The sequence below is a fragment of the Colias croceus genome, chromosome 1 (assembly GCF_905220415.1).
Source record: "Colias croceus chromosome 1, ilColCroc2.1".
NCBI classification, from domain to species: domain Eukaryota; kingdom Metazoa; phylum Arthropoda; class Insecta; order Lepidoptera; family Pieridae; genus Colias; species Colias croceus.
In genome coordinates, this window is record NC_059537.1 from 14,754,893 (window position 1) to 14,768,004 (window position 13,112).

Consider the following 13,112-nt stretch of genomic DNA (forward strand, 5'->3'; position numbering starts at 1 on the left):
GTAAAAAGCACAACCAAACCCATCAGCAGGGCTCACTTAATCTGACATCATTAGCACCCTGGGGATGATCCGACACGTCACGCCGGGTGAACGAGCAAGTCATCGTGTTCCAAACGAGTTTCATCAAACCCTAAAGTGAATTTTGTTCATATCTGCGATATAATTCGAGTGAAAATTAGTGGAGGGTAGTTGAATGTAAACGTATTAAGAATTTTTTATCTTTTTTTTGTAAATTAGTTTTTTCCTTTTTGTTTTATGGTGTATCAAAGCCATAATGGACAAAACAAAACTGCAGCACCTAATATTCCAACAAAGCTGAGTTTACCAGTCCAAAAAGAAATTACTAACTACGGACAAAAAGAGACGAAGAGACAAACATTCCATCAAATATAATTCCGCTTTTTCATATTCAGTTTCGAACGCCACAAAAGAGCGTTCACCGAGCCACCTTTGATCTGTTATTAACGCTCGAAATTCAGTATAACGGCGGCAAAGCGAACGTTACCGAGCGGAAGGCGGCCATAACTCGGAGTCCAACTATTGCTTCGAGCAAACGATGACAGCTCCAAATAAATCGCTGTGTTTGCATCGCAATGAATAATAGATGCTTCGCGCTTAAAATCCTGATCCGATTATTTATCTGTGCATTAATTGTTCACAGGTTAAAGTAGGTCAAATGTTTGAAAGATCGTTTCTTGCTTTAGTATGCATCAGCTGTTTCATTATTTTAAAGGCAAGTTTTGGTGGTCGATCAGATAAAACTTATTTATAATTTGCAAAGGTATATTGTTAGAGGTTTTCCAACAATATTTCCATAAATAATCGACATCCAGACCAATCAATAGATATAAATAATTCAACGTTTTTCTTAGTACGTTGAACAAGAATAACAAAACTAGAACAAACCATTATATTCTAGTAATGTTTGTAAATAACTAAGCAATTGCTTATTCTAGACGGAGTCTAAACATCTGTGTTGAATATGTATTGCCTACTAACTATGAAGATTTATCCACATAAGTATGAAACAAATACATATCCTACCTTATAATCTCAGATGTTGTGATAAAAACGACCTGTAATAACTATTTAAGAGCCCTTCTAGCCACATAGCTAGATTATAAACACAATTAAAAGAGCCGTTTGAGCGATCCGATCGAATCCGATCCGATTGCGAAACCCAAAGCGCTCCCAGGGCAATATGTAAATGGGAAACAAACGTTGCCGGGTCAAGATTGTACAAATGTTGGCTAAAGATATCGCAGGGAAATCCTGGGCTATTTCCCGGGTAATTTTCGTGTAATGCGAAAGTGATGTTAGCATCCCGCGGTCCGATCACGTCCGAGATAGTTATTACCAATAAAATGGTTACGGCAGCTTTAAATCGGCCAGTTTTCAGTAAACATTGCACGCTGACCTGCCATAATGGGAATTATTTAACACGTTGTACATTTGAATTTGTTATGAGACCTCGCCGTGCCGCAGTTTTACTAGTTACATGTGTTTTTCTTTGGGTCAAGATAAAGGTAGGTATGAAGTGGTAATTGGCTGTTACTTTTTTGAAGTTATGGGGTGTTTATGCATAGAAGTACACTGAAAACACGAGATAGCAAAAGATGAATTTATTTACAAGTTTGAATGCACTTACAACCTATTATCTATAATTGGTGTATAGTTCAAATTCAAACATTTTTTCAATATAAAAGTATCGAGTAATTTTATAGAAATTTAACACAAGGATACGATAAAAAGGAGTTGATTAGCTATGTAATTTTAACCCAAAAGTATTCATAATCAGAGCAGACAAAATTATGTTGGCCAATTATATTCGCGCTTTGTCTTCAAGATTAGTAAGGTTACTAGATATTTATATTGTATATAACACATGTAGTACGCATACGTGAAACCACTTCATTGAGAATAAAAAAAAAAAAAAGAAAGATTTTATTTTGGCTATGGCAACATTGCAAAAATAAAACAGGAAATTCAAATTTTTACCCCCACCTCCGGCCGTTACCCGCTCGTTGACACTTGCGGGACTTAGCTTCATTCGTATTCCAGTGTTCACCACTTCTACACGTATTCTAATGTTAAATCAAAATGTCGAAACGTGGTAGTGAAGATACGAGCTTAGATTTTGTTTTAAACAAAATAAGAAAATTAGAAAAAGAAGTGAAGCGTTCACGCCGCGAAAGACGCAATGGTTTTTCACTTTCTTCATCTTCATCCTCAAGTACGTCGTCCTCGTCATCAAGAGCGCCTTCCCCTAATCAAGATGAAACAATTAATCGTAAGTACCATCACAAAATATAATAACGAATGTACCAGATCAGTCTGAGGGACTGTTTCGCCACATTCACATTTTGTTTTAATGCTTCGGAGTAGTCTTTGGGACTATCTTGCTGCATTATTCTTGCAAGTATATTAACTTTATGCTTCAGAGTTGTCTGTGGGACAATCTCGCGCATACCTACTTTGCCTAGCTTGTTTAAAATGCACCAGGTTTGTCTGAAGGACTCTCCCGCCGCATTTAATAAATGAAGGCCTTAATAAACCACTTTGGATACATAGATGGTTTACACGATGTTTTCTTGTTTCAGATCAAGAAACGCTTGTGGATGAACCACCAACGTCGGTTACAGAGGTTGTTGAGGTAATTACTCCCGACGAATCGGAAAATATAGACATCCAAGATATTTTGGGTGTCGATCCAACGGTGACCTTAGAATATGGACCAGAAATCCATAAAGACGTGGCAAGTCGATTCGCCCATATAGCTACCACAGGATTAGATAAAGACACTCGAAAAGAGCTGTCTAATAAATATTTGATTCCTGAAAACTGCACCAGCATAGCTGCTCCTCAGCTTAACCCTGAGATCAAAGGAGTTCTCTTTGATCAAGTAATAAAACGAGATAAAGCGATTGAGGGTAGACAAAAATTAATGGCTGTTGGTATTACGGCTTTGGGAAAAATTATTTCTACCCAGCTCAGTAGCAAAGACAAAAACAACGATCTTATAAAAGAACTCATGGACATCGGCCGTATATTTTGTGACATTCAACATTCGGATTCCGAATGTAGACGGAATTTCGCTCTTTACTCGGTCAAGAAAGAGTTGAAAGAACAATTATCTACGACAAAAATTGATAAGTTTCTTTTTGGAAGTAATCTTTTAGAAACCGTCAAGACGGCCAAAGCTATAACAAAATCCTCCTCTGATTTGAAACCTGACGCTCCAAAGAAGCCCAAGTCTAACCCAACACCTAGTACTTCTGGCAAGCCTTTAAACTGGAAAACGAGGACTCCGGCTCGCAGGCAGCCGCCGGGCCCTCGGTCGCGTCACCAGCAGCCTGCAGCGCAGAGCGCACCGGCTCGAGGGAACTCGTCGCAGAGCTACACACAGCGGCCGAAGCCCTCTCGCCGACATTAAACATGGTAAGCTATGCCGGAAGGCTAGCACTTTTTTATAATAGTTGGTCTTTGATAACATCAGATCAGTCTATTTTATCTTGGATACGAGGATACAAAATCCCTTTTAATCGACCTGTTTATCAATCGTGCATTCCTATGCAAACCAAATTTTCAGAAACTGAAACCCTACATTTGATTGAGATTCTTAAAAATTTATTAGAAATAGGTGCGATTTCTGAATGCCAACGCTGTCAGGATCAATATATCTCTCCTGTCTTTTTAATACCGAAACCGAACGGTAAAATGCGATTTATTCTAAATTTGAAAACATTAAATAAATATATAGACACACAACATTTTAAACTCGAGGATATTCGCACTGCTCTTAAATTGATTTCTAAAGATTGCTACATAGCAACTTTAGACCTTAAAGATGCTTATTTTTTGATAAATATTCACCCAGATTCACGAAAATACCTAAGATTTCAAATAAATGATAAATTGTATGAATTTAACGTATTACCATTTGGTATATGTACTGCACCATACATATTTACAAAAATAATGAAGCCTGTCATAAAATTATTACGGTCTTGTGGTTATTTGTCATCTATTTATCTCGACGATATATTTTTAACCGGTTTTTCGTATAAAGAATGTATTCAAAATATTGAAATCACTCAAATGTTATTAAAATCCTTGGGGTTTATCATTAATGAAGAGAAAAGTGTAAAAATACCCTCTATGTCTTGCAAATATTTAGGTTATATTATAGATACCCACAAATGGCAGTTAAGTTTACCCCATGACAAAAGATTTAAGATAAAGTCTTTGTTGCAAAAAATTAAAACATTAAAACGTTTTAAAATCCGAACATTTGCCCAATTATTAGGTAAATTAGTATCCGCATGTCCTGCTATAGAATATGGTTGGCTGTATACCAAACAACTAGAACGTTGCAAATACCTCAATTTACTAGGTAACAACGATTATGAGCGATACATGACTTTACCAATTTCATTGTTGCCGGATATAAACTGGTGGTTAAATACTATTGATCATTCAGCGCATAGGATTAGGGATGAAAATTATGTCTTAGAAATATATACTGACGCCTCAACTACGGGATGGGGCGCAGCGTGCAACGGGGAAACAGCATGTGGTCGATGGTCGGATGCTGAAAAATCTTTACATATTAATCGACTTGAACTTTTAGCTGCTTATTTTGGGCTAAAAATTTTTTCAAAACATCACCGTGATTGTCAAATATTACTTCGAATTGACAATACCACTGCTGTGAGTTATATTAATCGCATGGGAGGTGTTCAATACCCTCATTTAAATAAAATTACTAAAGATATATGGCAATGGTGTGAAGCCAAGAAAATTCATATTTTTGCTTCGTATATTAAGTCAAAAGATAACGTCTTAGCCGATAGAGAGTCAAGGCGTACTCATCCTGATATAGAATGGGAGTTATCTTGCACAGGTTTTCAAAAAATTAAAGACATATTTCCTTTACCACAAATCGATTTATTTGCAACACGTCTAAATAAAAAATGTAATACCTACGTTTCATGGCATAGAGACCCACATGCTCATTCTATAGATGCGTTTACTATAGATTGGTCAAAATATTTTTTCTATGCTTTCCCACCAATAGCTATGATTCTTAAAGTTTTAAGAAAAATTATATCAGATCAGGCTGAAGGTATTGTGGTTGTGCCAGACTGGCCAACACAGCCATGGTATCCCCTTTTTATGCGTTTAGTTTTATCCGATCCTATCAGATTAAATTCTGATGACGTCATTATACCCTGTTCCAGGAACCTTCAAACCAACATTACCCTGGTTGCCGCAATATTGTCCGGACCGCGTTGTTACAACAATGTGTCCCTGTCTCAGCTGTAGACATCACAATGGCGTCACTTTCGGAAAATACATTAAAACAATACGAGGTTTGTTTTAAACGGTGGTTTACCTTTTGTAAAGAAAATAATGTTAACATGTTTGAGACATCCATACCAATTATTTTAGAATTTCTTACAAATCTTTTTCACTCTGGTGCTCAATACGGCACAATAAATAGCCATAGGTCTGCTCTTTCATTAATTTTTGGAAATATTTCCGATGATGTAAGAATTATTCGTTTTTGTAAAGGGGTATATAAATTAAGACCTCCTTTACCTAAATATAATGTTACATGGGATGCCAGCATTGTTCTAAATCATTTAGCAACTATGTTCCCAAACGAAAACTTAACTCTTGAGGCACTTTCAAAAAAGTGCATCACTTTACTTGCCCTGGTAACAGCTCATAGAGTGCAAACGTTGTCTAAAATAAAGATCGATCAAATAGTTTATCAAAATAGTAAAATAATTATAAAAATTACTGATTTCATTAAAACTTCTAAGGCCGGTACTAAACAACCGATTTTACATTTACCCTTCTTTAATGATAGACCCGAGATCTGCCCCGCTAAAACCCTTGATATTTATATAAACAAAACTAAGAGTATACGAAAAACTGATCATCTGTTTATTGGATTTCGTAAACCATATAATTGTGTCACAACCCAAACTCTTAGCCGATGGATAAAGTCTACTTTGAAAGACAGTGGAATTGACGTCTCTATATTTTCTTCGCATAGCACCCGCCATGCGGCCACTTCTATGGCCCATAAACTAGGAGTAAACCTAGACATAATACGACAAACTGCGGGTTGGAGCGGCAACTCCACTGCCTTTGCGCAATTTTATAATCGGCCTGTAATTAACAGTGATGATGATTTGTTGTTAGCAAGAACAATATGTTCACTTTAACTGTACAATATGTTCACTTTAATTGGTTTAAGTTGATTTTTATGTTTGAATTAGAAAATGATTATGTACCTAACTACATTATTATCAAAATAAAGGTTGATATTATCAAAACGCTTTTATTTTTCTCGATATTTCCTATTACTTCTCTCAACATCTACATGTGTTATATACAATATAAATATCTAGTAACCTTACTAATCTTGAAGACAAAGCGCGAATATAATTAATGATTAAACGAACTTACCTGTACGTGAAGTTCAATCATAATTATATGAAGCGCTTTGTCTGAAAAGATTAGTAACACCCACCCACCCTGAATTGCCCTAGGAAATAGGAAATATCTCAGGTCTCTAGACTCTAAACTAAATGAAGCTAAGTCCCGCAAGTGTCAACGAGCGGGTAACGGCCGGAGGTGGGGGTAAAAATTTGAATTTCCTGTTTTATTTTTGCAATGTTGCCATAGCCAAAATAAAATCTTTCTTTTTTTTTTTTTATTCTCAATGAAGTGGTTTCACGTATGCGTACTACATGTGTTATATACAATATAAATATCTAGTAACCTTACTAATCTTTTCAGACAAAGCGCTTCATATAATTATGATTGAACTTCACGTACAGGTAAGTTCGTTTAATCATTAATTATTGATCAACCGATAAAGTTAATAATTTAAGAAGATACTATAATATACTAACAATACCTTAATACAACATTTTAAAATTATTCCATAAACAATTCCTACAGATCTATTTTCTATACTTATCTAATAAAAATAAAAGCATCGACAACGTACAACACAATATGAAACAATGCATGATGGAAACCGTGAAGACTCGAGAAATGAAATAAAAATGCTCCCGCTAAGCGATTAGCCACACAAGATAAATGCCGGCAATATCTTTGAACGAAGCTATCCTTTATACAAACGGTTATACGTCTATTTCGCGATAGTACTTATTCCATTTAATTGGACTGTTGGTTTAATTCTTGTAAGCTATCGCTATAAATTGTTTTTTCAAACTCAATTGTTTCTTTGATAATAATCGTTTCTATTTTAAGTTTGCTGCAAGCAGATATTTAGTTATTAATAAATATGTATTTATAGAAAGAAATCAGTTCCTCATGGGGATATTATTATGAGTATCATTAACGTAAAATAGAAACAAAAGTGGGCCTAACGTATACCTGGGGGACGCCCATTAAAACTATTTATACCAGTCCATTAAAGACCTGAACTATAAAGTTTTCAGATTAAAAGTAAACTAGCGTTCAGTATCTAGTTACCTAAATAAATATATCGGCAAGCAATATCCCATACATGATGCAGAATATACTTTATTCGCAATATACCTCGCACAGACACGGTAAACAATGAAATTGAACGCAGGATAGGTTGCTACATTGTAACTTAGTAGATATACGTGTAACAATGTAATGATGCTCCAATATATAGGTATAATATTGTAGTAAATTTCAAGATTGATGATAGCATCTGCTATGAATATTAGTGCATAATGTCACAGGTATAAGTAGTATAGTTTGATTTAATCAAGATATCATCAAAAGGTATTAGAATATGCTCGGCAAGTGAATTCATTGTTAAACAGTTACTGATCATTAATATTATTATTTTTTTCAAATAACTATGCAAATTTTTCTTTTCCACTTTGTGTAGAGTGTAAGTTTGTTATAATTAATTTTACATTTTATAACCAAACTCTAAAATTAGTTTTATATTCCACTAAACATTCATGTCTCGATATTTATCGTTAAATAAGGTCATTCTATTGTATGTTTGCACCTCGTTTTCTTTATAAAGCTCCACCTTGCAACTGCAGGCGATTACCGTAAACATTTCGTGCGCGAATTATTTGGCAAATTTCAACTGTCACCTGTCTACTTGCTTCGTTTACGAGTACAGACTTTTAACTTAACAGTTTCTAGCATTTTACGTATTACGTATATTTTATTTTTAAATGGACGTTTTCTTAGCTGTTGGTCGCCAAGAGGTGTTTTGACATTTTTTGTACAATCATAGAAGTTTTTTTTTATGTAGCTGAATATTTATGTTCATTCAAAGTGCTTATCTGTACTAACAAGAGTTTGTTTGTTTGTTTGAACGCGCTAATCACAGGTACAGAGTTAGATAGCCCATTTATCGAGGAAGGCTATATTATATTATCACGCTAGGACCAACAGGAGCGGCCAGCGGGGCATACTAGTAGAACAATAAATATTAATAATTTTCGGGTGCAATATGCTTATGGTGTATGCTATTATACTAATAGTACAAATTTATAAACCACACGCGTAAAATATGAAAAATCGACTCTTCTTAAATGTGTTAAATAATAATATAAGCTACGTTATCATAATATTATAATTCTTTGAAGCAATAAAAATATTCCAAGAACACATTTATTCCAACCAATATAATTTTTAGAAAGTGTACAATTTTTAACTTCACTTTGCTTACTGGTTTCCGCGGACATTTATTCACCTCAATAATATTTAAACTTGTACTGCGGCTGTTTCACAGAGGCTTACAAACTTTCTGGTCATAAATAGACATCAAAGGGTTCAGTTCAGTTCGTACATTGAACATTTCTTTGATCTGTATCGCGATATTTTTCTGGATAATTTATTCATTTGCTGGCGTAATGGCGGCGAAGTAATGTTCGCGTTATGACGTTCGTACTTTGGAATTTTGTTTGAGATATTCCAATATTTTGATCACTGCTGTACGTTGATTGTAGAAAAATACATATTTTATAAGTTAGTCATAATATCACAGAGGTTCAAATAACGAATAGACTGTTCCTTTAAATCTAGTGCCTTTTAATTTTGCGTTAAAATAAATGATATTCTGTTTTTCTTGTCTTAAAATAAACGTAAACATTTGCTCTACCGCTTCTAGTTTCTATTAGTTTAAAAAATAATGCTTCTCCGCAGATGTTTTTCAATGAAAATTTATCTCTCACGCGTCCTACTATAAAATACAGATTTAGTTACGCGCGAATAACGTGCGTAGGACGTGCGAAGGTTTAAACATTTTCTTGTTCTTTTAGTTTAAATTTCTTTCTATAAATAAAGTTTAGTTCTTGTGTTTCTTGTCTCATCATCATCAGCCCATATACGTTCCCACTGCTGGGACACGGGCCTCCTATGAGGGTACAGGCCATAATCCACCACGCTGGCCAAGTGCGGGTTGGCGGATGACACATGTCGTCGAACTTTTTTAATTCTTCGACATGTCGGTTTCCTCACGATGTTTTCCTTCACCGTTCGAGCAGTGGTGATGTTACAACATGCGCAGATAAATTGAAAAATCAATTTATTTCCTGCGCGCTCGCCTAGTCTCGAACCACGGACTTATCGATTCGAAGTCCGAGGTCTCACCACTGAGCCACCACTGCTCTAAATATTAAATATAGGTATTTTACAAATTTACAATTTTTTATTATATAAATTGGTAAGAAATTTACTTCATCTTCAACTCTACTTGATTTATTCAGTTACAATTTATTAAATCATGACCTGAGCCCGTTCAAAAGGTTTCTAATGAAGGTTATTCTCATTTTTAAGAAATCTTTTCCGCCAATTTTTTGATAAAATAATTTTTATTACGATGTGTGCTAAACAGATTTAAGATTTTGTCACAAAATAAACTTTTTCACACATCTGAAGTAGATCCACAAAACGTTCCATACATGTTATTATTTGGTTAACACTTGTGAGTTTATCTGGAGTATTACATCGTGTTATCTTAATTACTCGACGGATAAGTGATTGTCTAAATCGCGCCATTTTAAAGGGCCATTAGCGCGCCTTTTGCTTGTCTCGCGTAAGATAAGGCGATTACGAGTTTAAGATTTTCACATTTCGTCGTATAAACTTTGTGAATAGCGAATCGCGTTCGCTTCGCTGCAGCTTCGCAAAGTTTTTTTAATGTCTTATATTTAGCTATCAAGGGTTCCTTTGTAGCTAGCCACTGGATTTCGTATAGTTAAGTTTTTACTAGGTGTATAATTAAAAACTCATAATAAGTTGATATTTTTCATTGACACACCCAAATCACCCAAGACCAAAATGTTAAAAATCGAGGTAAACTTCCAACAATGGAAAGAAAACACAAATAGTAAAGAGATTCATATCGTGAGTCAAATGTATTATTAACTGCTTATTTCACTTGTTTTCAGTTTGCAAGCTCGTTTTATCTACAAAGTAAATAATAACTCATGACATCTTATAAACAATGTAGCGCAAACGGAGCTTGATTAAACCATGGATTAACATAATATTATTAAATACATAATATCGATATTATAACCATTGAGATAATATTAATATGGAGACGATACCGCCTACATCACTTATGTTCCACTCAACATACGTCATGTGGCGTAACTGCACTCAGTCGCTTGCTCGCTCATTGGCGCGAACGTCACGCTCATTTTTTATTTGTTTTAAAGTGAAACGCATCAAATATGCCTACGTGTGTGTTACGATATTGCACAAATAATACAAAGAATACGGAAAAGTGCAAAGGAATAACTTTTCATCAGTAAGTAACTAGATAATAATTTTTAAAACTTAGTTAGAGCAAAATTTTTGGCGGGCGACATTTTGTCATAGATTAAAAATTTAAGATATGACATTGGGCATGAAATAAGTGTTGTTAGTAATATTTGCTGGCGTATATTTTTATAGTATAAAATAATAATTTTACATATTTAGAAAAGCATAGACTGGTTGTTAATTGAAAAAAGGTGAAATCATGAAATATGAAAATCAATTACTCAATCACCAATTTTTTTTTGTTAATTGATTTTAATCAAGTTTTTAATTGATATTGTATAAGCTACTGACTTAAACGTATAATTGAATTATTATTTATTTATCTGCACTAATATTATAAAGAGGAAAACTTTGTTTGTTTGTTTGATTGTAATTAATAGGCTCTTAAACTACTGGACCGATTTTGATGAAAGGAGAATGCCCATTTTTGGTACTGGTTTTTCTCATGCATCAAGACAACAATACTATTAAAAAAAATCTCGGCAATTTAGAGGCCTTCTTACCATCGGAAAATATATTTTGAACAGGGAATGTTTTGTAAAATCTAATAAGACATGTAATTGTTTAGATCCGTTATTATAGATTTAGTGTCCATTACCGGTTACCACGGTAACCAAGCGGTAACTTATTACATTTACTATGGTAAATAGGTAAATGTATTAATATCGATTATTGTTTTCATTGAAATACAAAAAAAATCAATTAACATAAAATCACTCTTTATACACTGTAGGTTGTTTTAACAAAGATAGTGAAGTAAAATAATATAAATATGTATATATAAAAAAAATATTATTATGACATAGCTTGGTAGGTAACCAGTTATTTCTTATTTGTTTCTTTCTTCGAATATGTAGTGAAAAAATGATTCAAACAACAACAACAACAACAACATGTAAACCGAATAAAAACTCAATTGGCATTTTTTAAGTATATATTTAGGTTTTCTTGAAATCCGTCCCGGAAGATTTCTGGTGCCTACCTACACTAGCCGATGAACAGATAGACTTTGTCTGAAAGCATAAGCTCTACGCATAGATTAAATATGTTAATCGAAAAATAACCTTTGGACGATAAAATGTTACCTAAATCACACATAAACCTAACTAAATCGGGGTTATTTAAGTTTTGAGGTTATTTCACATTTTTCTCAATATCTTGAAAACCCCTGTTTTTATCACAAAAAAATCAATTGGTAAAAATCTTTTGAATATCGAAGAACCCTCCAAAACCACTCTGGCATTGACGCAACACTATACTGTGGTCCATACTTTCATGGGCATTCTCCTTTGGCACAGACAATCTTAAGACCCTGAGAAAGAACATAGGCTACTAGTAAAGTCAGTTTATACCTAAAATAAATATTAAGTAAGTACAAAGAAAATTTCAAGTCAACGTGCATGTAAGGAGTGGCACCCAATAAAATAGACAGAATGAAACAAAGTGTCGCCTCTATAGCGGTGAGTCAGTGACATCGCATAATCTATGACTGTCTAGCCGTCATTCGCGCGCCCCGCGCCGCCGCGCTTGGCGCACAGATTTTGTTCGTGGTGTCTGCTCCATATTAATATTATCTCAATGATTATAACTGGATAAATTAATTATATTTGATTTGATGTTAACGCACGTTAAAAAGTGTTTCTTATACTTGCATATAAGAAACACTTTATAACGTGCGTAACTAAACTAGTTGTGTCGCGAGGTTTCGCCTGCGGATGAACCCGCGAGCAATATCAAGTATTTCTATAGGTAGTTCATGTGTGATTCTGATATACAACCTAGGTATATTCCTGTAAAGTTTCATTCCAATCAGTTCAGTCGTTTTTACGTGAAATAGTAACAAACATCAACCCTTACAAATAACTTACAAACTATCGCGATTTAAACGTGTTTTTGAGTCAAAACACACACGTGTTAATTCATTTCACACACTCGGCAACAGCCAAAAGGTGAAAGAAGTTATCTTCCTGTTATCAAATATTCCATCCCCGTGCGCACATTTACATCAACGCAAATTGAAGCGATCTTCAAACAAATTGTTTTGTATATGGCAACCCATTTAACCCTTCCTTCCCCGGGTCAAGAGCTTGTGAGAATAACTCATTTATTGAGCCTTATTTTTAAAGCCTAGGGTTTCTTTACGCGTGACCTAGTTAGCGCGGTGCGTACATGCGTTTTATATGTGGTTTTATATATATCATTAAAAGCAAGTTCTTGCGGTTTCCAGTGAATGGTGAACATACTTTTCATTAAAGAACCTTCCATCGTAAATGTCGAGATATTTTAACCGCTTCTTTTAG

At 34.5% G+C, this 13,112-nt stretch overlaps 2 protein-coding genes across 4 annotated transcripts in view; both read left to right on the forward strand.

Annotated features, from left to right (window-relative positions):
• Nucleotides 1–13,112, forward strand: part of LOC123705828 (zwei Ig domain protein zig-8-like) — a 349,179-nt gene that overhangs the window by 136,985 nt on the left and 199,082 nt on the right. The window lies entirely within an intron of this gene.
• LOC123705812 lies at nucleotides 1,937–5,372 on the forward strand. Its single transcript, XM_045654847.1, has 3 exons — nucleotides 1,937–2,290; nucleotides 2,601–3,438; nucleotides 5,241–5,372. The coding sequence occupies exons 1-2, from the start codon at nucleotides 2,101–2,103 to the stop codon at nucleotides 3,431–3,433; spliced, it is 1,023 nt and encodes a 340-aa protein (XP_045510803.1). The 5' UTR covers nucleotides 1,937–2,100; the 3' UTR covers nucleotides 3,434–3,438; nucleotides 5,241–5,372.